Source organism: Pleurodeles waltl, chromosome 1_2, assembly GCF_031143425.1.
Source record: "Pleurodeles waltl isolate 20211129_DDA chromosome 1_2, aPleWal1.hap1.20221129, whole genome shotgun sequence".
Taxonomy (NCBI): Eukaryota; Metazoa; Chordata; class Amphibia; order Caudata; family Salamandridae; genus Pleurodeles; species Pleurodeles waltl.
This window is the reverse complement of record NC_090437.1, coordinates 451,586,395-451,613,692: the sequence shown is the minus strand read 5'-3', so window position 1 is coordinate 451,613,692 and position 27,298 is coordinate 451,586,395. Positions and strand designations below refer to the sequence as shown.

The window sequence follows — 27,298 nt, the reverse complement described above, 5'->3', positions numbered from 1 at the left end:
CCCCTTATCCACTTGTTAAAGATGTGAGGGTAATGGGTGATACCCTCCAGGAACTCAAAGACTTATTACACTCTTAACAGTGGAGGGCTACCACAATTATCGCCCATAGACCTCTGGTCAATCAAGTATGAATATTCACTGCAAGGAGGGAATCACTGGGTAAGTTTATTTCTGCAACTCACAGAGCAGCTGCTGAGGGGACATTCAATAATATCCCTTTTTCAAGGGAAGATGTACCTCTGTTGCACTTAATGCAGTATTTATAAGAGGATGCCTGTAAATACTGATGAATGATGTGCCCTGGATTCTGAGAATGAACTTGTAGCAAGCTTTAGCATGATACACAGAGGGGTTTGAAAGGCGGGTGATAATTCCATTCTGGTGATGAATGCATTCTTTATAATGAAACATACATTCAGAAACCGTTTTTAAAGTTTAAACTGCCAGATTGAAAGACGATTCAAGCTTTCAGACTGTTGTTTTTGGTAGCAAGAAATCCCCTGAAGCATTAGAAATAATGTTACAATTTACAAAGGCAGCTTATTTCTCTATATTAAATGGATCAAAGATAAGATTTGGTCGAACTTGGATATCTTTCAACAAAGCGTTTTACATAGTGATAACATCTCGACCCCACAAACAATATCCTAAAATGGCTAGTAAAATAGTTGGGAAGTGTTTGAAAAACAATATCCTAAAACATTGTTTTTTAAGTGTCTTTCGAATAAACGTAGAGCTTACAAACATGCATAATGCTTTCAAGAGAAAGCTTGGTCATTTTGTCTGGAAACAATATAATTCACAAGTATCTCCTTTTACCCGAAGCCAGGACTGCTTTAGAAGGTATACAGTGTAAACAATATGTGACTGCTTGCTGATTTATGTGACAACACGTGCGTTGTCATGAGCAGACGCTGATCAATAAGTGCCAAACTAATCAACTTTTGTCAGTTGAAGAGAAGAAATAAACACAAAGAAGACGGAAATTCCGGTTTATAAAAACAATTCAAACTGCAGGTCACAGAACACAAACAGGCAAACAGGATTGAATAAGAAATGTACAAATTACATTGCTGTAGGAAAGAACAGGAATAAAGGCTCTGCGAAGACTTATAAAGGTGTATAAAAAATATATAGAATGACTATATTAGGGTTGCTTGTTTACATCGCTGGCTTTCATAAGGGCCTTGATAGCCCTTGCCCTCATTTCAAGCTCCAAGAGCTCGAGCTGCTGCGCGGAAGGTTGAACATCAGTCGTAGCAGGAGTGGCAATGGCAGCTCCCTCTACTGCTTTTGTCTCCTCTCCAAAGCCCAGTATCTCGTTCACACTTTTCTCTATGTCCATTTGCAGTTCATCAGGCTGGTCAGCTCCAGGCTTAGGGGCAAGGGCGGGTACGTCCAGGCCCTCCTCTTCATTTTTCTCCATGCCTTCAATGTCGCTGTCATAGGCATCCGCATTTATGCTGATTGCGTCGCTGTCTTCCCCCTTGCCTGCAAGCATGAAATATTCCAGATGTTAGTAAGTGGCGAATAACCATGATAAAACCAAATATGCTTTAATTACAAGTGGCCTCTTAAGTGTGATGACGACGGTAATAGCAGCTACCAATCACACCTAGTCCATAATAAGGAATTATCAGTGGAATCGGATCCAGAATTATGAATTCAGCCAGTAAAGCCCCTGTTTCCTCAGTGGAATCACAAGGCTCATCTTCTAAGGGTATGGATTTTCCCTGCCCCCTGCAGAGAGAGTACAACAGGTATTGACATCTTGAGACATGGGGAAATAGCCATTTTTCTGGGCCCGTCGTAATAAGGGCAACAGCCATTTTTGAAGAATATTGTCTCACTGTTCTTCAAACAAGCAGAGAAGCAATGCTGGGGCTGTTATTTCACTGCACTTGATTTTGTTGACCAGCCACAATCCTACACGCTTCTTTCCTGCCCATGGAGTCAGAGCAGGCTTACAGTAGGAATGTTTATTCTTTCATATATAAATCAATGGGGTGGAAAAAACAGAGGCAAGATGTGTAAGAGCAAACTTCTTTGGGTCTTATGGCAAAGAGAGAATCATTCGGGTCTGACAGACTCATAGTCTGAGGTGTGAAAAACAATGTGTAGATTTTTTACTCCAGGACAAGGTAATTTATGTTCTAAAAACAAGAACAAGAACATCAGTGCCCCGAGGCAACAATATAGATTGTTTTGTATGGAAACACATAAACAGAATGTTTTTAACATTGTAAGTCTGAAACGTATAAGTTACTCACCAAAATAATGTTTGTAAAGGAAGTACCATAAATCCTCTTTCTTGTGACTCATGGGCTGACCAAGACCTGGTCAGGATACCAGAATATCTCCTACTCATCAAAATAATAAAAATTGGGAGAATGCGCTAGCCAGTTGCATCGGCTCAGAACTCTGACGTGGCTTATGTTTATGGGGGCTATGTATGAGACAGAGAACACGGGTGGTTGGGAAATGGCTTTAGTGGTGGCAGAAATATTAGTGCTTGTCACTGCCAACAAGTCAATTTTTATTACTCCCCCACCAACAAGAATTGCGTGCAGTGCTGCCTCCCTTTACAAAGTGGTATCTCAAAATGTTGGTGGCCATGGCACTTGGCCTCGTTAGTGAGACAGCCAGCCGTGGTTGAGATTCCAAGCAGAAGGGCTTTGCAAAGCCCCTACAAATTCAGAGAGGAGGCCCCACCTGCATTTCTGGGAGACCAGTGATGAAGAGGGCTATGGCATGGGTACAAAGAAGGTAGGTGGCCCTTGCAGCTAACAGAAACCAAAACACAAGCTCGCAGGCCAGAAAAGACACTGCTCTATGAAAGCAAGACCTAGTGGGGTTTGTTGGGATCTGTGAGCCCTGTTCTGCTAGTTTCTATCCTTGCTTTTGATTTGCCACCACCATTGGTGGTACATAATACGCCTAGTAATAGTGCATCCATATATCTCAAAAAGAACACAGAAGTAGACACAAGTACAGAAAACAGGGTCATCAAACAGTGCATTTTAAACCACCATATTGACATAAAACTAATAAAAAGCCATTGGCTTTAAAAGGGTATATATCATGGACGGCTCATCAAAAGGGGTGTTTGGGCCATACACTGCCACCTGAGATCAACCACATAATGCCTCCAGCCTCTGCCCCTCTACTAGTCATTTAAATTAGGCTTGTTCTTTAAAATGCAATGTTTGTATTGTAAAGAACATTGCCTCAGCACGACAACCCTCGCAGCATTTTGAAATTCATGATCACAGGATGAAGGCACTTACTACAAAGTAAGCCCATGTTGTCCAAAATCCGCTGTAGGTTCCTTCTGTATGTCAAGAACAATGTGCCATTGCCATAACATTTGTCATGGGTACCCCTTTATGCCAAGAATGATAAACAATATGGCAGTACTAGAATATTGCCATTGATGCTGCCCATATAACGTGGGGTAACCCCTGCCAAACAGGACTTATGGTATGTCACAGCCATCATTTTTTTATGGTGTGCCTCCCACCACCCCACCAACATGTTGTCATGGGTGTCCTTATATGCCATGAACTACCATGGATTAGTATGGCATGATTCCAGTACTGCAATGACGAGCCAGACTTCACAACAGGGCATGGATAACACGAGGAAGAACCCGTTCTTGCCATCTCTCAGCCTCTGAGAGGGCTGGACGCACAGCCTTATCAAAAGCTGAGATCGAACGTGGGATTCTGCCCCAGTTGTTCCGTTTGTATCCTCACCGCCTCGGTGAGGCACTTATTGGCACCTTGACAGGTACATTTCAGCAGAAATACTGTAGTGCCTAAAGCAAGCACAGCACGCATGTGAGTAGTGTGGATTATGCCTATGAGAGGGGATGCAGATGAATAAATTCCCTCACACAAACACAATGCCGATATCCATTTGCAGAGTTCTGACTTCTTAAACAGCACATTGCGATTGAATCACGGCTCAACCCATCCAACCTCCTGCTTCCTCTGTGCATCAGGAGCCTGGTGAGGCTGAGGGCAGATATGCATGCAGGCAGCCTTCATGGACGAACGTCGTGTTTTCATGAACTTTGTTAAATAAAATACCATTGTGGGCATGGGCTCAGGGTATTAGATAGCGCATCACAGGTTGCAGAGTACTGCCTAAGCAATCCAGTTAACAAGTTGCCTTGGCAGTACACAAAAGGAACAGACGCTAGGGGACATTGGTCACTAATGTTAATTGGTGTAGAGCATGGGGCCCAGAGGAGAATGTATTAGATTAGGTTACAAGGTGGGACCAAACAGATGCTTTGTTTTATGAAGGGCAGAATGCCGGAGCATTGGATGAAGTAGGCATGCGTAAGAACAGTGTTTGGCACAATTTTATTAGAAATATGAGAAACTGAGGAAGGCTAAACATTTACGCAGCAGTAAGGGTGTTTTATACCTACGGGACTGCAAGTACTGAAGAAAAGTAGTAGACTAAATGTACAAGGATTTTCCTTGAGCTTCGAGCATTTTGTTATATATCAGAGTACTTTATTTGACTGCAGTGGCATGGGATATGCATGGACTTAGTCAATCCAGATTATTAATATGAAAACAAGTTACTTACCTGTAACTACAGTTATCCAGTATTGGTATCTTTCATAAATTCACATGCTTGAATCATCCCCGTCGTCGAAGTGGGAGTCCCACGGTACATAAAATAGCAATAAATAATAAATACTTTTTTTTTGCCATAGGCTACAGTGGAGCCAGTACTTGCTCACATAGCCTATCCATGTCCTTTTGTGAAAAAGACCCAAACCTGCCTGCTGTCCAATCAGGCACCAGCACCCTCTAGAACCTTCCCCAGAGAAGCTCCCTTCCTCAGATTTTCCAGCACGAGAGTGAAAGATTAAAACCTGAGAGGAAATGCGAGCATCAAAGGGGAGGAGGGTGGGTCGCATGTGAATTTATGAAAGATACCAATACTTGATAACTGTAGTTACAGGTAAGTAACTTGTTTTCTTATGCAGTATTGGATCTTTCATAAATTCACATGCTTGAATGTGAATAGACAGCAGTATTGTTGATAAACATTGTATCCAGCGTGGGTGGAGGGTGCGAGCATGAAGACCCTCTGTCTGAGATATCAATAATAATAATAATAATAATAATCACAGTAAACTCATACATATCCATAAATACCTACATACACCTTACGTATTCACATGGAAGCATAATAGAAACTTGGTTATTTGCATCTCCATCCATATGACTATAACTAAGGAAAAGGTCTCACCTTAATGAAAGAGATGGCGTAACACAGCTTGCCCTACTAGAGAGTCTGTTCTTTGTGATGACTCCAGACAATAGTGCTGCGTAAAAGAGTGTGTAGTTTTCCATGTCGCAGCCTGGCAAATCTTTTCAAGGGAAATACCTTGAAACAAAGCAGCCGATGTGGAGACTGCTCTTGTGGAGTGGGCTCTCGGACGCCTAGTCAAGGGTTTTCCTGCCTTGGTGTGGCAAAATTGGATTGTTGAAGAAATCCATCGGGCTATAGTGGCCTTGGTTACTCCTGTTCCCCGACGCCCCAGAGAATAAGATACTAGGAGTTGGTCTGATTTTTTGATGTGCTTGGTACTTTGCAGGTAAAATTTTAGGCATCGTTTGATGTCCAAAGAATGGAGAGTTCTCTCTGCTATCGTAGTAGGGTTTGGAAAAAAGGTTCGTAGAATAACTGGTTCATTGAGGTGGAACGAAGATGGAACTTTGGGAATATATTTGGGATTGGTTCAGAGCATAATGAAATCCTCAGAGAAAACTAAAAAGGGTTCTTTAGTAGTGAACGCCTGTATATCACTGACTCTCCTGGTAGAGGTGAGAGCGAGTAAGGTTGACACTTTCCAGGTGATGTACTTGAGTTCAGCACTATGGATGGGTTCAAAAGGAGCTTTCATAAGTTGGGAGAGAACAATATTAAGGTGCCACTCTGGCGGAGGTAAGCGTACCGGAGGAAAGGTGCGGAACAGCCCTTTCATAAACTGTTTGATGACTCTGGTTGAACCAATAGACGGCATGTTAGCCAATCATCTGTAAGAGGCTATAGCTGCTAGGTGAATCTTGACTGATGCATAGGAAAGACCAGCTTTGGAAAGGGAGAGCAGGTAAGGAAGAATTTGCTCAGGATTAATTTGAAATGGGTGAAAATTGTTCTGAGAACACCAAACACAGAATCTCTTCCATTTTAGTTTGTATGTCTTGTTTGTGCTCTCTGCTCGTGCTTTAGATAATATGAGCCTACATTCTTGATCAATGTTCATATCTTGGAACTCTCTGTACTCAGGAGCCAAGCTTGCAAGTGCAGTGAAGTTGGGTCGGGATGTAAGATGAGACCCTGATTCTTCGTTAGAAGATTGTGGTTGCAAGGGAGACGGACTGGATTGGCTACTGACCGGAGGAGGAGCTCCGTGTACCAGTACTGCCTCGGCCACTTGGGGGCTATGAGAATGATCTTGCAGCATTCGGTCTTCATTTTCCTGAGGAGCCTGGGAATCAGTGGAATGGGGGAAAAAGCGTATGCAAAGATCCCGGACCATCTTATCAAAAGAGCATTTCCCCACGACCCCGGGAGTGGGTATCGACTGGCGTAAAACTGGCATTTGGCGTTCAGATTGGTGGCGAACAAGTCTAGGATCGGCCGACCCCATCGTTGGAAAATGTCTTCGAGTATAGTCTGGTTGAGTTCCCACTCGTGACAGTTGTCGCCTGTCCTGCTGAGAGAGTCCGCTAGAGTATTGTTGACCCCCGCCAGGTGCTCTGCCCTGAGGCGGACGTTGTTCAGTGTGAGCCAGTTCCAGAGAGACTGAGCTTCTCTTGAGAGGGAGAGGGATCTGGTTCCTCCCTGCTTGTTGATGTAGAACATGCTTGTTGTGTTGTCTGTTCTGACTAACACTGATGATCCTGCGATGCGCGGCAGAAAAGCTTTGAGCGTAAGATGAATCGCTTTCAGCTCTAACAGATTTATGTGCATCTCTTTTTGGAGCTTGGACCATCTGCCTTGAATGCGCATGTCCTGTAAGTGGCCTCCCCATCCTTCCAAGGAGGCGTCCGTGGTGATAACGAAATCTGCTATTGGTGCCAGAAAAGTTAGACCGTGGGAGAGGTGGTTGATGTGAGACCACCATTTTAACGCCTGCCGAATCTTTGGTGTGATAGTTATTAAGTCGTCAAAGGATCCTTGCGACTGGGTCCATTGAAGTTGTAGTTCTTCTTGCAGCCGCCTCATTTTGAGTCTTGCCAGCGGTACTAGGACTATGGCTGAGGAAATCATGCCCAGAAGCGATTTGAATAGTCGTACTGAAACGAACTTTCTTGCGGAGATTGAGACAGCCAATTGGGTCAGCTTCTGCTGCCTTGCTAGGGTAAGATATGCCTTGTTTTGAATAGTGTCTAATTCTGCTCCCAGGAAAACTCTCCTGCGTGCGGGAAACACGACTGACTTCTGTAGGTTCACTGTAGGACCCAAACTGTTGAATAGTTTTAGGCAGGCGTCTGTGGCTTTTGAAGATAGTAGAGATGACGGAGCTTTTATGAGCCAGTCGTCCAGGTAAGGGAACACCTGGAAACCCTTGCTTCTGAGGGAGGCTGCAACTGGGGCAAGGCATTTCGTGAAGATTCTCGGAGCTCATCTGAGGCCAAATGGTAGGACTCTGAATTGATAATGGGCACCGGCTACTGTAAAACGAAGATATTTGCGATGTTTTTGGTGAATTGGAACATGGAAGTAAGCGTCCTGGAGATCTAAAGTTGTCATAAAATCTCCAGGATTCAAGAGGTGCAAGATATCTGACAGTGTGATCATCCTGAAGGATTGTTTACGAAGGAACTTGTTGAGTTTCCTGAGGTCTAGTATAGGACGCCACTCTCCTGACTTCTTCCTTATGAGGAAAAACCGGGAGTAGAATCCGAGACCCCGTTGTTGCAGAGGAACTGTCTATATATAGCCCCTTTGGCCAGAAGGCTGAAGACTTCCGCTTGAAGCAGACGAAGGTGGAGAGCGCTGCCTGATGTTGGTGGGTGAAGCAGTGGCTTTTGTATGAATTCCAGGGTATGACCTCTTGTCACTATATCCAGCACCCATTTGTCTGATGTTATATTCTTCCACTCTTGGATGAAGTTGGAAATGTTTGCTGCTATTTGCTGATGTTGCGGGCATTGGGGGAGCATAGCCGGTGCCTGTAGAAGATCATTGTTTCCTGGGTTGATCTCTGGATTGCGAACCCTGTCTTCGTTTACCTCCTTGTCTGGTATAGGAGGCAGTCGATGATTGCCTGTACTGCTGTTGGTATGAAGGCCTGTACTGGGATTGCTGGTATTGTCTATGGAAGGAACCTTGAAATGAGGTGAAAACTCTCCCTCTAGCCCCTCGAAAGGGCTGCTTCCGGTACTGCAGGGTACCCAGGGACTTGGCAGTGTCTGTGTCCGTCTTAATGGCTTGAAGTGCGTCATCCACATGTTTGCCAAACAAAGATTCCCCATCGTAAGGCATGTCTAGAATTCAGGACTGCACTTCTGGTCTAAAAGATGTGGCCTTAAGCCAACCTTGTCGTCGTAAGACAGCGGCACCCGCTAGTTGGCGGAAACCAGTAGAGGCTATGTCTAGAGCGCAGTCAATAATCTCTTCCGACGCACGCTCCCCTTCCTTTAGGATCTTTCGTGCCACTTCTTGTTTATTTTCCGGGATGAGGTCCAGGAAAGGTTGCATGTCAGACCACATTTGGCAGTCATATCGGCCTAAAATTGCTAATGAATTTGCTGCCCTGACAGTGATTGCAGACATGGAGGAGAATCTCTTGCCTATATTATCCAGTCTACGACCTTCTTTGTCTGGAGGAGTGGAGATAGGCGTTGATGGATTTTTGGAGCGTCTTTGAGCAGCCTGTGAGATGACTGAGTCAGGCTTTGGATGGCCAGTAAGGCATGCCGGAGAATCTTGGGTTGCCTTGTATTTTTTATCCAGTTTTTGTGGAACTGGAGGGACCGTAGCCGGATTCCGCATAATTTTTGTGCCCTCGCTCCAAATGTAATCAATATTCGGAATGGACCGTACCGACTTCCGTGATTGCTCCTTGAAATCATGTAGGAAACATTCCGATTGGGAGACAGATGTTGGGAGGTGGAAACGTACTGCGGCTCTGTCCATAAGATTATGGAAACCACCTATGTCCTTGGGCGGAGAATCAGAGGGGCGAGGAGGTGGTGGAGAAGGAATGGGGGCCAAGTAATCATCCCATTCCTCGGCAGGATGTTGTGGAGTGGAAATTTCTTCTTCTTCTTGTTCTTCTTCTTCCCCTGAAGTGGAACCTTCATCTCTGGGGGGTGCAGCTAACACTGAGTGTGATGTTGATCTTGGGGTAGCTGGAGGAGGAGGAGCATTAACTGGCGTCACCGTAGAGATCGGCGCCGGTGGTTGATCTTCTGCTGGGAACCTTCTCCTATAATCCTGAAGCATGGATTGTAAATCCTGGATTAAGGAGGAAGGCATTTGCACGGTATCTCTGTGTTGAGGCTCTCGTGTTTCGTAGTATTGCTCCTGATGAGAGTAGTATGGTTGATAATGTTCATACTCATCCTCTTCATCGTCATCTTGGTATTTGACATGGAGCTGCGAGGGGCTATGCGCATCTCCGAAAGGACCTTCGTCCGATTCCTCCCAGTCAAGAAGATGACTGGGTAGTAAAGCCGACACCTTGTTTGGAGATGGGTCGGTTGGATAAATGTCCTGTGCAGTAGATTTCTGATGCAGACCATGGCTCGGAGATCTGGAGACCTGGAAGAGGTAGGAGTGGCCTCAACCTGTCTACTAAGCACCACTGCTGTCGATGGCGTAAAAGTTGATGCAGCCGTGGATGGTACAGATTTTTCCGTCGACGGTGGTCTCATCGACGGTGGTCTCGCTGACGATGGTTTCGCCGACGATGGTTTCGCCGACGATGGTCTCGTCGACGGTAGTGTCCTCGACGGTAGTTTCTTTGACTGTGTCCCCGTCGATGGCGAAAGCGCCGATGAGAATGGCGTCGCTGAAGTTATAGTCGACGGGGCAGTCGTTGACGGTGCCAATGGAGTCTTGAGAGAGGGGATAGGATCCCTTACCGTCGATGTTAAGGTCGTCGACGCTGACGACGGTCTCGTCGACGATGAAGTGGAGTCGGTAGATGTAGGTACCGTTGTCGTCATCACGGTCGTCGACGGTGTTGTCGTCGTCGATTTAATTTTTAGAGTCATTTTTCCAGAAGTGGAAGGCTCTGAAGAAGGAGATAGATGGTAGGTCTCCTTCTTCTGAAGAGGAGAGGAAGGCTCAGAGGAGACTGAAGTCTGTAAGCCCTTCCCATGATGAGATTTCTGCCTCTTCCTGGATTTTTCCATGTGGCCTAGGTCCTCAGATCTGGACCTTTTATGTGGCCTCTCTGACCCACTCTCCTCACCTGAAGTACAGGATTTGGCATGTAACCATGTCAGGAGCCTGCTCTCCCGGTCTCTGAGGGTCTTTGTGGAGAAGGTGTGACATATTTTGCAGTCCTTAACCTGATGTTGTGGGTAGAGACAGTATAAACAGTCTTTATGTGGGTCATCCACATGGAGCCTTTTCTTCCCACAGGTCTTGCAAGGGCGGAAAAGGCCTTTTCTAGAAGAATCTGACATATTTCCAACTCTTTTGAGAGAACATTTCTGAAGTAGAAGAAAAAACTGAGCAGAGCTCAGGGAGACTCCCTTCACACGACGTGCGGTAGAAAATCTGAGGAAGGGAGCTTCTCTGGAGAAGGTTCTAGAGGGTGCTGGTGCCTGATTGGACAGCAGGCAGGTTTGGGTCTTTTCACAAAAGGACATGGATAGGCTATGTGAGCAAGTACTGGCTCCACTGTAGCCTATGGCAAAAAAAAAAAAATTATTATTTATTGCTATTTTATGTACCGTGGGACTCCCACTTCGACGACGGGGATGATTCAAGCATGTGAATTTATGAAAGATCCAATACTGGATAACATATGTTACCCTGGCTGTCAAAATACGGAGGAACTGAAGCCTGTATGGTGAAGAACAACAATGTGGATATATATCTGTCTTGGAATGTTTATAGACAAGTATGGGCAGGCTTGAAAACATATTTCAAAGCTGTAAGATACCCACATAATGGGACCAAAACATTCAGATGTGTAGCACAAGTATCTGCAGTATGGGTGGTCCCCATGTTTACCTATTCAGCCGGGTGCTGATGGGAGGCTTGTAAGAGGAGATGGGAGATACAAGAGAGATAAGGGAAAGTAAAGAATATATTTATCTCTTGTAAAAGCATATGCAGAATCTAACACAGTGAAGGGCATGCACACATTCTTTACCACAATGTAGTGGGTGTGCAGTCTAGCATGATAAAATGGCCATGTAATCTGTGACAGCAATAATCACCATATTTTCTTGAAGGAAGTAGGACTTTCGTCATGGGGACTACAGGTTTCGGGCAGCAGCAACACCGTGTGAGGGAGACTGAGTTTATTCCACACCATCTGGTAGCTGCTGGCTTAACTCTTTCAGAAAGCTAGCAGAACCTCACCAAACCACAAAAGTAAAGGTGATTTGTGGCAGTCTGATGCATGACACTCTGACTCCTCAGGGACGTCGTGGTGGAACAGATCTTACCCCTTTCTCTCAGAGTTACCTAAGTCTCATACATGCAAAGACAAACAGAAGCAGGGTTTGGTCAATACACTTATTGAAGTCACTATGTTCTATGTAGAAAGCCATGAATTGTGATTATTAGGAAGATGAAGCACAACAAAATTTTCATTATGACAAGGAACGAGAAACAGATAAAGAAGTCCCAACATCCTGTCACACTAGTGAATCCAAAATCCCTACCTGCACTACTAAAATCTACATGAGAGTGTTAGCCCTAATCTGCCCATATTAGTCTCTGCAAGAAAACACCATCCCCATGCCTGAATAACACATAGGAGTTTGCCTGTTGGTCTGCTGGCCGCTCTCCCAAGGGGATGGAGCGACGATGTCCAGTTCAGCAGAGCTGCGACGACATGGTACAGCATGAGATGGCCGGCTGGAATGTCCCCTCTAACTTACTTTGTACTCTTTGACAGGCAATACTCAGTAAATTATCATGTACAGAATTATACAGCCTTGGGCTGAGCACAAGATGAAATTTTGTGCATAAGAACTAATAACAAATTCTGTGTGAAAGGGCAGCTGATAAAAATAATAAAACATCTCCTCTAAAATGAAGCCTTGATGAAACCATAAAAAGGAATACATGAAATGAACTAGGTAAAAGGGCACAGGCTGCAGGTCCAGAGCTGAAATAAATGTGCCCATAAAAAGCGCTGAAATACCCCCACAACAGCAGCAATCAAGATTATTTTAGATTACATGTTTCTAGTGGACCTAGGCGTATTATTTCTCCGAATGCACCAATAGGGTATAAAAGGCATGAGAAAAGGGTTTATGGCCTTAATATGGCAGTGCTTAGGGGCCACCAAATTGGCAGTAGGATAAATAAACAGGAAAGAACCAGCCTCCATGACCCAGTGGCCCTCAATGTCATGGAACATCTGGGTTTAGTAAGCAAAGTTAAAAAAGAAGCCTAAATTGATTACATCTGGAGCCAATGCTGAACTATCTCTGATAAATTAGAGCTCTGGGTCTCTTCTCACAGAGTGCTATTGAAGGAGAGAGACTTGTAAGAGAATATTGGCAGCATAAAAAGAGATGACGATCGTAGATCAGAAAAATGGAGGCACAATCAAACTGGGACTGTAGTACTGATGCAGACATGAAGAAAACGAGGTGGGTGCATGGAGGATTGGTTATTTTTTAATTGTTTGTCAATTCGAGAGTTCATTCGTATGATGGTGTAACTTCAACTTCAAAACGTTATGATGCAAATATATTCCTCTACTATATGTTTAAAAGCTATTAGAATAATGCTAATAAAAATATCTGTGTGGTTAAGAGAAAGACCATGCCTTACAATGACTTCATACCAGTGGAAATCAGCCTCTAGAAAAGTAACGTACAAATGCATACTCCGTAAAATACCGCAGCGCAAGCATTAGTACTATGTGTATGTATACATTACAAGCTGCCATCACGGCTCCTGGTTTTGTTTGATACACTGTCTGAGATATTCGATAAGTTAAAGTGCATTTCCTCCTACAGTTTTACATCGTATCCAACGTAGTCAATTTTTAATGATTTCTTTTTAAGTTCTATTTTAGTAGCACATACAGCAGTTCCTGGAAAATGTATTCCATTATCTGGAGATAGATGATCTATTTACCTAATTAAAATGTCATGATGTTTGAGATCCGAACATAAGCTTCAGCACAGCCAAAACACAAAACAAAACAATATCACTGCCAGAAACATTTGGAAGGAAATGGAATCAAACGATAAGTTTCCAAATTTCCCTGTAGCTCAGAATTTGCTGAACTACAATGCTCGTGGCACATTTCTAGCTTTCACTCCAAGAGCCTACACCTGTAAATGTCTTTGACTGTGGAAGAAAAAAATATACACCAAAATTTGTGGCACAAGTTATATTTATATTGCACGATGGAGGACAGTTTCATAACATACATGATACTGACATAAAAAAGATGTGATTTGTAGAAACAGGAAGAACAGTTGCTTATTATTAGTTATATACATGCATATATTATTAATTTATCAGGTATCCTTAATGCTCTTTACGTTCGATATAACAAGGTCTAAAATTTGACTGAAAAAACTAAAAGATACACGCTGAGTAAATATATTGCATCTATTTGTGTGTCTCATTCTATACTAAGGTGGAGGACTATTTTCATTGAAATACATATATAAAATAAGACTTGCAAGCAATCTGACTTACGGACAGGATTCCCAGTTAGTGTTGTTGCCCAGGACTTTCTCTTCTATTTCCCATCCATCCAAGTTCATTGAAACTAACAAGCCTTCGAATATTTCACGTTCTAGGCCCTCACGCTTGATCAAGTGGAAAGTACTCAAATTTCAGCCACCGGTTCGATGCTTACCTCTGCACAAGTGTTTGTAATTCAAGAACATCTCGCTCTCTTTACCCTGTTCTTGCTGAGGGTACAGACCCTGCCTTCCCACAAGATACGATTCCAGCAGCTTTTACTCAAGAGATATGCATATTTCGTTTGATAAAGGCCACTTTGCCCCCTCACAATTAAACTAAACATAGAGGCACATTTCCTAAAACTAAAAAGACAGTAGTAAGGCAATTCCAAATTCACTTGAAGTTGGGAAACCATCTTCCTAGTATTTTCTGTGGTGGTAGTGGAAGCAAGATTACACTAGTAGGAGATTATAGGATATCAACTGGTGATAAGGGCAGGGTAAACCTATTGATTCCACAGACACTTATGATGCCAAAAATGATCAAACAACACGTAGAGATCTTTGATCACATCCTTACTTCCACACTGGTTTAAATATTGTTGAGTTCCCAAAACTACCTAGAAAAAAACTGGCCTTCTGATTTGCAGAGTGCCTAATATTATTGCCAGGGCTACCACACTCCCAACCACATAAATTAGGCGCTCATGTGAATCAAATCAACAGAATTTTTCCTTTGTTGAAAGTGGAAATTGACAGTTTTGCTCTGTCTGCCGAGGAAGAGAGGAAGAACGGTTCCAGCCATAGGAGATTTTTGTGGCCCAGTTCCAGCCATAGGAGATTTGTGTGACTCTAGACAATTTACAGTGATTTGAGAGTAATTGAACTAAGAGGGCAGCGTCAAAGAGTGAAAAAGTAGATCAGTTCTGAGAATACTGTTACAGGTGGGATGATACTGGAAACATGGGTGCTCCAGGATGTTCCTAGAGATGTGCAAAATTAAAATTACATTTTTAGAGAGATTAGGTGGGTTGATGATTTAAAAGTTAGGTGCTGGTTTGGCCAGGTGCTAGTCGAGAGCCAAATCTCAGGATAAGCTATTAAGACCATTTCAACAAAAAATAAAGCAACAAATATAAATGTATTACACATTTCAATATACTACCAAAGGTGGGTCAGGTTTCAGTCTAACAATAAAGCATTTGACTATTTTTATGTATGAGATGTCAATGGCCATCAGTTGATTTGCAAATAACAGCTACTGTACTTAGCGAAACACCTATAATGCCAAGGAAATCTGTAGCTGCATAGGGAGAGCCAGGGTATCAGTTCAATCCAGTGGTCTGGGTGAACTACACTTGAGAAAATGATTTCATTCGTACAGAGAGAAAAGACCAGCTCATCTCTTTCTTCCATTTCATTAAAGATGGGAGGGGTCAGGAAAAGACTCGTAGTTAATCCTTATTCAGTTTTCATGAGGCTGGCAGGTATACAAAATCTTTTTTCTTCATTGTTCATTGCTCCAGTACAGCTTATAGTTAGTTTCTGTTTCAGACTGACAGCAGTGAAGAACAATTAGTGATTCTCATCAAAGTCACTAGAACTGAGTTGCCCCTCTTGCACACGAAATCCAGGACCATTTTAATAAATATATGGATATAAATGTATGCAGATACACATTTAAGCAAAGCTTTTCAGTACAAAAGTGTGCTTTGCACAGGAAGAAAATGACTCCGCAGGTCAACGGACTAAAACTGGCAAACTTTTTTTTTCATTTAAAAAAAATAAACAATTAAACCAAAAATATAGCAAAAGGTGACTAAAATCTTTCACAAACCTTTTATATAAGGGAAAACGAGGGCAATGTTAGTAAAAAAGGCTGACATAGACATGACAATAAAAACGGGCACTGTGCCTCTCAGTTCCTCTGGTGCCCCATAGTGCCCCACAGGTGACAGTTAGGTTAGTTAATGTTTTATCGAATGAAGAGTGCCCATGGTGTAGGAGAAAAACGTTGTTCGCTCACTTGCCTGGCGAGGTAAGTAAGTTGCTTATGATTTGATGAGTACTCATCTGGAGGAGAACTAGAATTACAGGTAAGTAACTTTTATTCTTCAGAGGATCATCATTAATAGTCATGAGTACTGAATGGAAAAGCAAGCCCATCACTCTAGAGGAGGAAGGCGAAAGCAAAACAGTATCAGCCATTGCCCTAGGAATCGTCAAAGAATCCTAATCAATCTGAGGATCAGCTTGGAGTCCAAATCAAAACAAATAGTTACTTGTTAAAAGATGGACAAATTTCTATGTAGCGGTCTTATATATCTGTGAAATAGGGACATCTCTCAGCAGAGATGCAGTAATATGTTTTCTCCTGGTTGAATGTGAGTTAAGTCTATGAGGGGGAATTCTGTTTGGTTATTGGTAACAAAGTAGAGAACAAGACACTATCCATCTTGAAATGTACTTATTTGTTGTGGGTAAGCAGTTCTTACAGGACCATAGTTTATTAACAGACAATCAGATCACCTAACATCTTTGGTCCTGTCCAAATACAATTTTAAACACCTCTTCTTGTCTAACGCATGAAGGTATTTCTCTGCTGGAGTTCATGGGTTCAGAAAGAAAGTCTGCAAGAGAATGTTCTGATTGACATGGAACACTGAAATCACCTTCAGGAGAAAACTTAGATGAAGTCGCTTCACCATCTTGTTTTTAAGGAATACATTGTAAGGTTCCTGGGAACACAATGCCTGAATCACATTCACTCTGTGAGGGGATGAAATAGCTACCAAAAGAACAAGCTGCTTACCTTTGGTAATGCTATTTTTGATAGACACTCTATCTAGCTGCAGATTCCTCACATTTTGAATATTTCCCAAGCATTAAACTGGATCTGGAAATGTTTTCCCTAGTAACTCTTTGTGCGGGTAGGTGGTGCTGGTCAGCTCTGCACTGACACCGTTCTGCTCCAGTAGTGACATGTAGGGCCTATAAAGGTGCCACTTGCAAGCAATGATGTCAGTTGAGTTCAAGAATGTCCACACCTCCAAACGTGGAGCCCCAAAAGCAAACTGATGGACCAGTGTGCAGATTCCTAGACTTCGGATCATATTAATGGACAGAGTCCAATCACAGAATGGGAAAGATAGGAGGGTCGGTGAGGAATCTGCAGCAAGATAGAGCCTCTACAAGAAACAGGGTTACCAAAGGTAAGTATCTTTATCTTCTGATAGCCACAGATGTCTCACGTTTTGAATGGATACCAAAACAGTACCTAATAGGAAGTGGGCTGTGAATGGACTCAAACCAGAAATTCCTCCAGGACTGAGCGGGAAAGGTGCCTTTCTTAGTGGGCCTGGTTGTCCAGACAACAGTGCTTAGTGAACGTTTGGAGTGATGGCCAAGTAGCTACCTGGCAGATGTCTAAGACAGGGTCTCCTAAAGCAGTGGTAGTAGCTTTGGCCCTAGTGGAATTGTCTTGGGGACCTTCTGGGAATGCTTCTTTCCTAATGGTACCAGATCTTAATGCAGAGCACAGTCATGTCCCTAAATAGTGGTTGAGTCCTAATGACACAGACTAGGTGTTATAGTAGGCTTACAGGAGAGCGAATGGGGGTTGCATGAATGATCTTACATTTACCTGGTCCCTACACTACATCACGCAGACTGCAGAGCAGCAGAAGAAATACCCTTACCTGCTTCACGTATAGTCATGAGTGATAGGGGCTATAAAAGTCTCTGAGCCCGGGTTCATTGCTTGACACTCTCCTGTCACATTTGGACATCATTCCGATTTCCTACTACATCCTGAAATCAGCCTGCAGCCTGTAGCAGTCCTTGCTGTGCTACTGTCACATCCTGGAGTGGGCATGTCCTTCCCTTCCAAGCAGCCAAGAGTACTGACTCTCGCTCCCACTGCAAATCTAGCTTACCGCTGGCACCCTGTTCTCTGGTTGTTTTGTGGGAGGAAAAACAGGGAACCCCCTTTTTGGACCCGTGCGACACTCGACGAGAGCTGCGCACACTCGGAAGGGCACATTTCAGTTCTGGTAAAAGAACCCTGCTAAGCTCCGTCGCAGAACTGTGTCAAGTTTCAAAGCAAGTGCCATGCACTCTTGAAGGAGTACTTCTTATTGCTTATGCATGTTTCTTTAAACTCTTGGAACCTTTTTCCCTTCAACCTTATGTGGTTACTTGACTGTTTTAAAGCACACTCACAGAAGGTGCAGTGCTTTTGGTGGAACAGCCTTTTTTCTTTTTCCATTGACAAATTTATGTTTATGCTGCACAGTACTTTTTGGAGGCATGCTGTGAGCCTCTAATTTCTCCTGGTCGACTAGAGAAAGCATTTTCTGGTCTGCTGAGTATTTGCCCCATGGAATACTGTCCTTTCACGCTCATTGATTTCCCTCAGTACTCTGGTTATGTTCCAGTCCAGCAGGATTCTTTGTGACTGATCCTATACCCTGCTTATGTTTCAGACTTTATACAGGAGTGCAATCTACAAACTCATTGCCTGTTGTGACAGCCTGGTGTACTTGTGAGTTTGACTGAGTAAAAGAGCTGGGAGGAATTGGCTTTGATTTGTTTAATATTTAGATTTGCACATAATAGACTCTTGTGTTCCCTATTTGCAGGTTGCACCCCCTATAATTGGCATATTAGAGATGCGGACTATCCCAGTTCCTCTGGTGACGACTCAGCTTAGGAGCCCATCCAGTATTCCTGACTGTTGTTTTATTGTTTTCTCTACTTCCCCTTTTCCCCTGAGTGTTTACCTCAAGGGGGAAGTCCTTCCTTGCTCCACCGGGAAGAACACAAAAGGGAAAAGGTCGAACATTCCTCACTCCATCGTCCCCGCCGAATGGAATGGTCAGGTTAGTGGTTACAAGCTGACAGCACAATCTAGTGCGAGGTGGTATACGTCTGCACAGCCTTGCTTTTCTTTGGTCCGGTGAACCCCACAAAGAATAAATGTCGCAATACCGCTTGTCCCACCGCCATATCACCTTAGCATTACTGCCTTGCAAATGTATGCGTTGATTTCCAGGTGGCTGCCCTGCAAATGTCTTGAATGGGCACTCCTGTGACGAGCGCCGTGGATGCGGCCATTGCCCTTGTTGAATGTGCATGAGTTGGTCTATGCAAAGGTTTTCCTGCCGCTGCATGACAATAGTTAATAGCGGAGGCTATCCATCTTGCAATCCCCTGCTTGGACAATGACTGGCCTTTTCCAGGAGCACTGAATGCCACAAGAAGTTAATTTGATTTCCTAAAATGCCTAGTTCTATCCAGATAAAATGTAAGACACCTCTTAACGTCCAATGAATGAAAAGCCTGTTCCCCCGGTGTTGAAGGATTAGGGAAATACGACTTTGGCACCACCGGTTGATTAATGTGGAAATCCGAAGGAACTTTAGGTATAAACTTTGGATTTGTTCGTAAGACTACCCTGTCTCTCTTGAACTGTAAGAAAGGGTCTTGGATATTAAATGCTTGGATCTCGCTCACTCTTCTGGCCGAGGTAAGAGCGAGAAGGAGAGTGACTTTCCAGGATAAACATTTTAAGTCTGCCTTGTGAATCGATTTGAACAGAGGTTTCATTAATTGGGACAACACCAGGTTAAGCTGCCACGATGGTGGAGGAGGCCTGACTGGTGGGAAAGATATAAACATCCCTTTAAGAAATAGTTTTATGACCCTTGAGGATTACAAAAGAGGTGTGTTGTCCTTACGTCTATAGCGGGAAATTACTGCTAAATGGACTCTAATCAAAGAGTTCACCAAACCTGATGTGGCCAGATGGAGAAGATAAGGTAGTATCTGCTCCGGCGATGAAGAGAAAGGATGTACCTGAGCCTGCGTACACTATCAGCAAAACCTTTTCCAATTCAGGCGATAACATTTGTTGGTACTGTCAGCTGCAGCGAGGATGACTCTACAGTCTGAAGGAATATTTAGGTGTGCAAATTCATAGTGTTCAGGAGCCAGGCTGTCAAATGAGGCGAAGCTGGATCCGGGTGGAGAATTTGACCCTTGCTTATTGTTAGGAGGGACGGCATTACTGGAAGAGGGATGCTGTGGCTCTCTAAGAGGAGAAGCAGCTCTGTATACCAATACTGCCGAGGCGATGCTGAAGCGAACAGGAGAAGTCTGCAGCGTTCGTTCTTGATCTTTGCCAGTACTCTTGGTATGAGGGGAAAAGGAGGAAAAGCGTAAGCATAAATTCCTGACCATGCCATCGAAAACGCATTCCCCTAAGAACCCCGATGGTGATACCAACTTGCAAAGAACCGGCATTTTGCATTTTGCGGGGTGGAGAATAGGTCCAGGTTTGGTTTTCCCCATAGGGAGAAAACTCAATTTAACACCCCCTGATCCAGTTCCCATTCGTGGTTGGATGACACTGACCTGCTCAGATAGTCTGCTATGATGTTCTGAACACCCAGGACACGTTCTGCTCGAAGGTTTATTCTGTGACTGATGGACCAGACCCAAATGCGCTGAGATTCTCTCGATAAGAGGAGGGATCGTGTTTCTCCCTGCTCGTTGACATAATGCATATGTGTAGTGTTGTCTGTCCGAATGAGTACTGATGAGCCCCTTATCTTTGGAAGGAAAGCACGAAGCGCTAGGTGGACTGCCTTCAATTCTAGGTAATTGATGTGAAAAGACCTCTGATGTGGCTTCCATTTGCCCCTGACTTGTAAGTGCAGAAGGAAGGCTCCCCAACCTACGAGAGATGCATTGGTAGTGATCAACCACGGAGCTGGTTGGAGGAGAAAAGATAGTCCCACCGACAAGTGAGAATCGGGAGTCCACCAAGCCAGAGATGATATCATGGATTTCGTTATCCTGATTAAATCATCGAAAAACCCCTTGGACTGCGTCCAATGAAGGTCCAGCTGTTCCTGCAGGGGTCGCATTCTGAGATGACAGAATGGTACCAGTGGAATTCAGGAGGATATCATTCCCAACAGGGACTTGAAGAGGCCAACTGAAACAGACTTTCTTTTTTTGCAGCAGCCTGGCCAGGGATATAAGCTTTTTCAGCCTCTCTCCTGTAGGGGTTGCCTTGTTGTGGGATGTGTCCAAAACTGCCCCCAGAAATGTTCTTCTTCTTAAGGGTTGGAAAGCTGATTTGTCGCAGTTGACCGTTAGGCCCAGATTTGTGAATAGCTCCACACAAGCACATGTTCATCTCAGCGCCTGAGATCTGGACTTGGCCTTGATGAGGCAACCATCCAAATACAGAAGGACCTGATGGTTGTCTCTTCTGAGGAAGGCTGCGACTGGAGCCAGACATTTGGTAAAAATTCTCAGGCCGATTTCAGTCCGAAAGGAAGTACTATGAACTGGAAATGCTCTCCGACTACCACGAATCTGAGATATTTCCTGTGGGAAGGGTGTATAGGGATGTGGAAGTATACGTTCTGCAAATAAAGGGTGGACATAAAATCTCCCGGATTGAGAAGGGACAGGATATTTGTTAAGGTAATCATACGAAATGACTTCTTCTTGAGGTAAGTATTGAGATCCCTGAGATCTAAGATTGGACACCAATTTTTCCACTTCTTTTGAATCAGGAAGAACTGAGAATAAAACCCCCTCTTTTTGTCTTGATGCGGAACTCTCTCTATAGCTCCCTTAAGGAACATTGACTCGACTTCCTGTTTGAGCAAATATACGTGTTTCACCATTTGTGGAGGGTGGGGTCTTGCAGGTGGAATCTGCAGGAATTCCAAAGTATGGCCAAATTGAATCAGGTTTAAGACCCATTGGTCTGATGTAATTTTTTGTCAATTGCGAAAGTGGAGCCGATATTAGTACCGAATGGTTTCTGGACCTGTGCTGCACAGCTTGGGTAATGACTGAGTCCGGTTTGGGATGTCCCGTGAGGCAGTCGTCGGGTGCCCTATATTTTTTGTCTAGACGAGGCAGGACAGGAGTGACGGTAGCCGGGTTTTTCATTACTTTGATGCATTCACCCCATATGTAGTCCACTATTGGCATTGATTTTATACTCTTTTGAAAAGGTTCTTTAAAATCATAAAGGAAACAATCCATTTGTTTCACTGACATGGGCAGCTCAAACCTCTTTTGAACAGCTGATCCTCCAGCCTGAAGTCCTTCGTTCTATCAATGTAGAAGCTTAACGCCCTCTTTGGGTCCAAGCGATGTAGTCTCTCTTCCTCCTTTGAAGGATGAGGCAGAGGATAGAACGTGGACAAAGTAATTGTCTGGGCCAAATGGAAGGGTGAAACAGCCTTCGGGAGGAAAGCAGCCTTGGTCCTCAACACCAACTTATCCCCATAAAAGTTTGTATAAGGGGGTTTTACCGATAAGGCCTGCAACTCACTCACTCTCCTTGCAGATGTTATAGCCACCAAGAAGACTGTCTTAATAACTAAATACCTTAAGGGGCAAGAATGCATAGGTTCAAAAGGGGACCCCATAAGGAAAGTCAGGACCAAGGACAAATCCCATTGAGGCATAACGAATGGTTTTGGAGGATATTTATTTAGAAGACCTTTCAAGAATCTGAGAACAATAGGGGATTTAAATAACAATGGTTGGTCTGGAAGACAAATGAAGGCTGACAAGGCAGACAAATAACCTTTAATGGTAGCCACTGCACAACCTTTCTGCGCTAGAGACAGAGCAAAAGACAAAACATCTGACAGATGAGCATGTAAGGGATCAATCTGTCTCTCTCCACACCACATAACAAATTTAGACCACCTATTAGCGTAGATGGATTTAGTGGAGTGTCGCTTGGCCGCTAATATAACATCCACTACATCAGGCGGGAGAGAGAAGGAACTCAGGTTGCCCCGCTCAATCTCCAGGCATGTAGGTGCAGACTCTGGAGGTTGGGGTGTAAAACCTGCCCCTGCGACTGCGAGAGGAGGTCTGCCCTGAGAGGGAGACGGAGTGGAGGGCACAGTGAGAGTTGGAGAAGGTCGGAGTACCACACCCTCCTTGGCCATTCCGGAGCTATTAAGATGACTTGGGCCCGGTCTTGGCGAATCTTCCTCAACCCCCGAGGAATCAAGGGTATGGGGGGAAACGCGTAAAGGAACTGGCCGCACCAGGTTATCTGAAACGCGTCCCCCAACGCTCCCTGCATCGGATACTGGAGGCTGCCGAATAACGGACAATGCGCGTTCTCCAGAGTGGCAAACAAATCTATCCGAGGAAACCCCCACATCTGGAAGATTAAACAGACTTGATCTGGATGGAGACGCCACTCGTGGTCGGCCGAGAAATGGCGACTGAGACTGTCCGCACGTACATTCAAGACCCCGGCCAGATGATTTGCTACCAAGCAAATCTGATGGTCCTTTGCCCAGGACCATAGTCGAAGAGCTTCTCTGCAGAGAAGGTACGACCCTACTCCTCCCTGTTTGTTTATGTACCACATCGCGGTAGTATTGTCCGTCAGGACCTGTACCGACTGACCACGAAGGGAAGGGAGGAAGGCCTTGAGAGCCCGCAACTCCAACAGATTGATATGAAAAATCTGTTCCTCTGGAGACCAAAGCCCTTTGATCTCCAGATCCCCCAGATGAGCTCCCCCACCCTAGAGTGGAAGCATCCGTTATGACCGTGGTCACTGGTGGTGACTGCGCGAACAGCTTTCCTTGTGAAAGATTGTTGCCCGCAATCCACCACTTCAAGTCCACAGCAGCATCTCCGGAGATCTTGACAACACCTTCTAGATCTCCTTTGTGTTGAGACCACTGCCTTCGGAGGCACCACTGAAGAGCCCTGATATGCCAGCGAGCATGCGTGACCAACAGTATGCAGGAGGCAAACAGACCGAGCAGACGAAGGACCTTGAGGACTGGAACTACCGCTCCATTTCGAAACATTGGAACCAACTCCTGAATATATTGAATCCGCTGAGGCGGAGGAAAGGCTCGATTCAATGTTGTATCCAGTACTGCCCCTATGAACAGGAGGCACTGAGAGGGCTCCAGGTGAGATTTGGGCACGTTCACCGAAAAGCCCAGGTCGAACAACAACTGGGCTGTTGACTGCAGATGATGCGACACAAGCTCCGGAGACTTGGCTTTGATCAACCAGTTGTCCAAGTAAGGGAATACTGCTATCCCCTTCCTTCTGAGCTCTGCCGTAACCACTGACATCACCTTCGTGAAGACTCGAGGTGCTGAAGTAAGACCAAACGGGAGGACCGCAAACTGATAGTGCTGCGACCCTACCACAAACCGGAGATACTTCCTGTGCGACTTCGGGATATGAAAATAAGCATCCTGCAAGTCGACAGACACCATACAATCTTCTTTGTTCAACGCCAAAAGCACCTGAGCTAGGGTCAGCATCTTGAACTTTTCCTGTTTGAGGAACCAATTCAAGATCCCCAGATCCAGGATTGGTCTCAACCGACCATCCTTCTTGGGAATCAGGAAGTACCTTGAGTAACAACCTCGACCCCTTTCCTGCTCTGGAACTAACTCCACAGCGCCCTTTGAAAGGAGGACTTGAACCTCCTGTTCTAACAACAGGAGGTGTTCTTCTGAACAATAAGATGGGCGGGGCGGGATGGGGGGCGGAAACTCCCGAAAGGGAAAGGTGTAGCCTTTTCCCACAATACTGATAACCCAAGTGTCCGATGTAATAGCCTCCCACTTGTGGAGAAAATGCCGTAACCTCCCCCCTACAGGAGAGGAGTGAGTGGGAAATGGTGGAAGCCTAAGGCTGCTTTCCCTGCTGCACCTCTCCAGAGGACGAGGAAGAGGCAGAGTGCTGCTGAGAGGCTCCTCTGGTGCGGGCCCTACCCCTCCCTCTAAATGATCTATAGGGGAGGGAAGAGGTGGGTTGCTGGAATCTCCCCCGAAAGGAAGAGGAGGAAGAGCCACGCCCAAATCCACGAAACCTCCTGAAAAATCTGGAGGAGGCAGAAGAAGAAGGGGCTTGCAGCCCTAATGATTTGGCTGTGGCCCTGCTTTCTTTAAATCTCTCCAAGGCCGAATCTGCTTTGGCTCCAAACAGTTTGTCCCCATCAAACGGGAGGTCCAACAGGGTCGACTGCACGTCCGCAGAAAACCCTGAGTTACGGAGCCAGGCCTGCCTCCTTGCCACCACAGCCATGCCCATTGCCCTAGCCACCGAGTCGGTCGTGTCCAGCCCAGACTGGATAATCTGGGTTGCGGCAGCCTGGGCATCCGAGACAACATTCAAGAGTCCCTGGGGAAGCTCCGTAAATGAAGATGAAATATCGTCCATGAGAGCATGGATGTATCACCCCAGAATGCAAGTCGCGTTGGTGGCCTTCAACGCCAAACTACAAGAGGAAAATATCTTCTTGGATTGTGCATCCAGCTTTTTAGAGTCTCTGTCTCCTGGTACCGTCGGGAAAGATCCAGGCGCTGACCTAGAGGAACAGGAGGCTTGCACCACCAAGCTCTCCGGCGTAGGGTGTCTAGACAGAAAGCCAGGGTCAGATGGTGCAGCTCGATATCTCCTGGCCACAGCCCTATGAACAGCCGAGGAAGATACTGGCTTCTTCCACACCTCTAACACCGGATCAAGCAAAGCCTCATTAAATGGCAAGAGAGGCTCCGCTGCAGCAGAGGCCGGATGCAGTACCTCAGTCAGTAATTCTGCTTCGCCTCTGCCACCGGCAAAGGCAGGTCCAAAAAGTTAGCCGCCTTCCTCACCACAGCGTGAAAGGTAGCAGCCTCCTCCGTATATTCCCCTGGAGATGAAAGGTCCCACTCAGGGGAAGTATCCAGCCCACTGGCTGTATCCAGACCATGCAGTCCATCACCAGAGTCCTCAACCTCTCCTTCCTCCAAGACTCCTTGGTATTCCTGCTCTTCCAAAAGACGGAGAGCACGCCTCCTCGAATGTAGTCTTTCCTCGATACGCGGAGTCGACATGGCCTCCGCCGAAGTCGAAGATCTGCGCCGATCTCCAGAACCATCCGACGCCGCGTCCGGCGCCACAGGCAGCTTCGGCGCCGAGGAAGGAGCCGGACGAAGAAATCTTGGAGTCTCCGATGGACCCGCCGGAGTCACAGGACGAAATCCTGACGTCGACGGGATGGAAACCTCTGGGGCCAAAACCTCTGGAGCCACCGGAGCGGCCACCGGCGCCGACACCGGCGCCGAGCCCACATTCCCTAAAGGGAGAAAGGGCATAAAGGGTGCCGGCCGTAGAGGCGCAGGATCACCCAATGAAAAGGCCAAGGGCCCCGAAGGACCAGCCGGAGCACCTCCTGGAGCCATCTGTTGAAAGATGGTATACATCGCATTCAGAAATGCGGTATTATCGGCTCCAGGGGCAGGAAAAGCTGGATACTGGGGTGCCTGGATCGAAGGCGACCCCGACGCCAGCCTCGACATCCGCAACGCCGGAGACATCACAAGAGGCTGCATCACCTCAACCACAGACGCCTGTCCAGGCGAAGTCGGTGACGTCGGAGAGGGCAATGGCGTCGATGGATGTGGCGTGACTGTGGGACTGACCTCCCAAGTCTTCCGACGCCGAGCCGAAGGCGACCTCGAACGAGACTCCTTGCTGGAATGACGCTGTGAATCCTTACGGCGCCGGGAGTCTCGATGACGCCGATGAGACCTTGGCGAAGAAGACTTCTTATGATGTTTCTTCTCCTTTCTCTTCGACTTCACCATGAATAGTTTAGCCTCACGTTCTTTCAGGGCCTTCGGATTCATGTGCTGACATGAATCACAAGTTGCGACGTCGTGGTCGGAGCTTAAACACCATAGACAGTCGGAGTGAGGATCAGTAACGAACATCTTGCCGCCACACTCTCGACAGGGCTTGAAACCCGACTTCCTCTGAGACATTATTACCGCAGAGAAAATCCACGCAGCAGAAAATACACTGTAACTATGAAAGTAACAGTAGCTCCCTCGAAGATAACCATTTCGAATGCACGGAAAAAAGGGAACTGACGTTGGCACGTCGGCGAGGACCTCTTATTGCCTGTATGACGTCAGACGGCGTCGCGTGGGCTAATGTGACGTCCTCGTCGACGTGCAGAAGCTAGGAAGAAGATTTCCGTTGAATGCTGGCGCCATGGGAGTATTCATTAGGTGAGGAATTCATTAGGTGAGGAATCCACAGGTAGTTGTATCCATCAGAAATGTGTGTTTCTTACCAAAGTCCGAAGTTTGCAAAAGCTTCTGGCTAAATGTAACTGGTCAGAGCTACGCAAGTCACGCACCCCTGGATCCCCCTGCTTGTCTAGTTTTCAAACCCCACATTACAAAAAAAGGATCCATTTTCAGTGTAAAAATGTAACATGACTATGTTGTGTTTTGGGCCGTTTTCTGTTGTGGGCACTAGCCCTACTGCCACAAGTGAAATACCATTTTTAGTTGATATTTAGGGGAATGCTAGGTGGAAGGACTTAGTGGCTC

The 27,298-nt window shown here is 45.4% G+C and overlaps 1 protein-coding gene across 3 annotated transcripts in view; it reads right to left on the bottom strand.

The window, feature by feature from the left end:
* Positions 1-978: 978 nt before the first annotated feature.
* Positions 979-27,298, bottom strand: part of CAAP1 (caspase activity and apoptosis inhibitor 1) — a 298,509-nt gene continuing 272,189 nt past the window's right edge. For all 3 annotated transcript variants that reach the window (XM_069240801.1, XM_069240811.1, XM_069240818.1), the window contains one exon: positions 979-1,491. In XM_069240801.1, the coding sequence (XP_069096902.1) occupies positions 1,148-1,491 (344 nt within the window). In that variant the 3' untranslated portion in view covers positions 979-1,147. The remainder of the gene's footprint in view (positions 1,492-27,298) is intronic.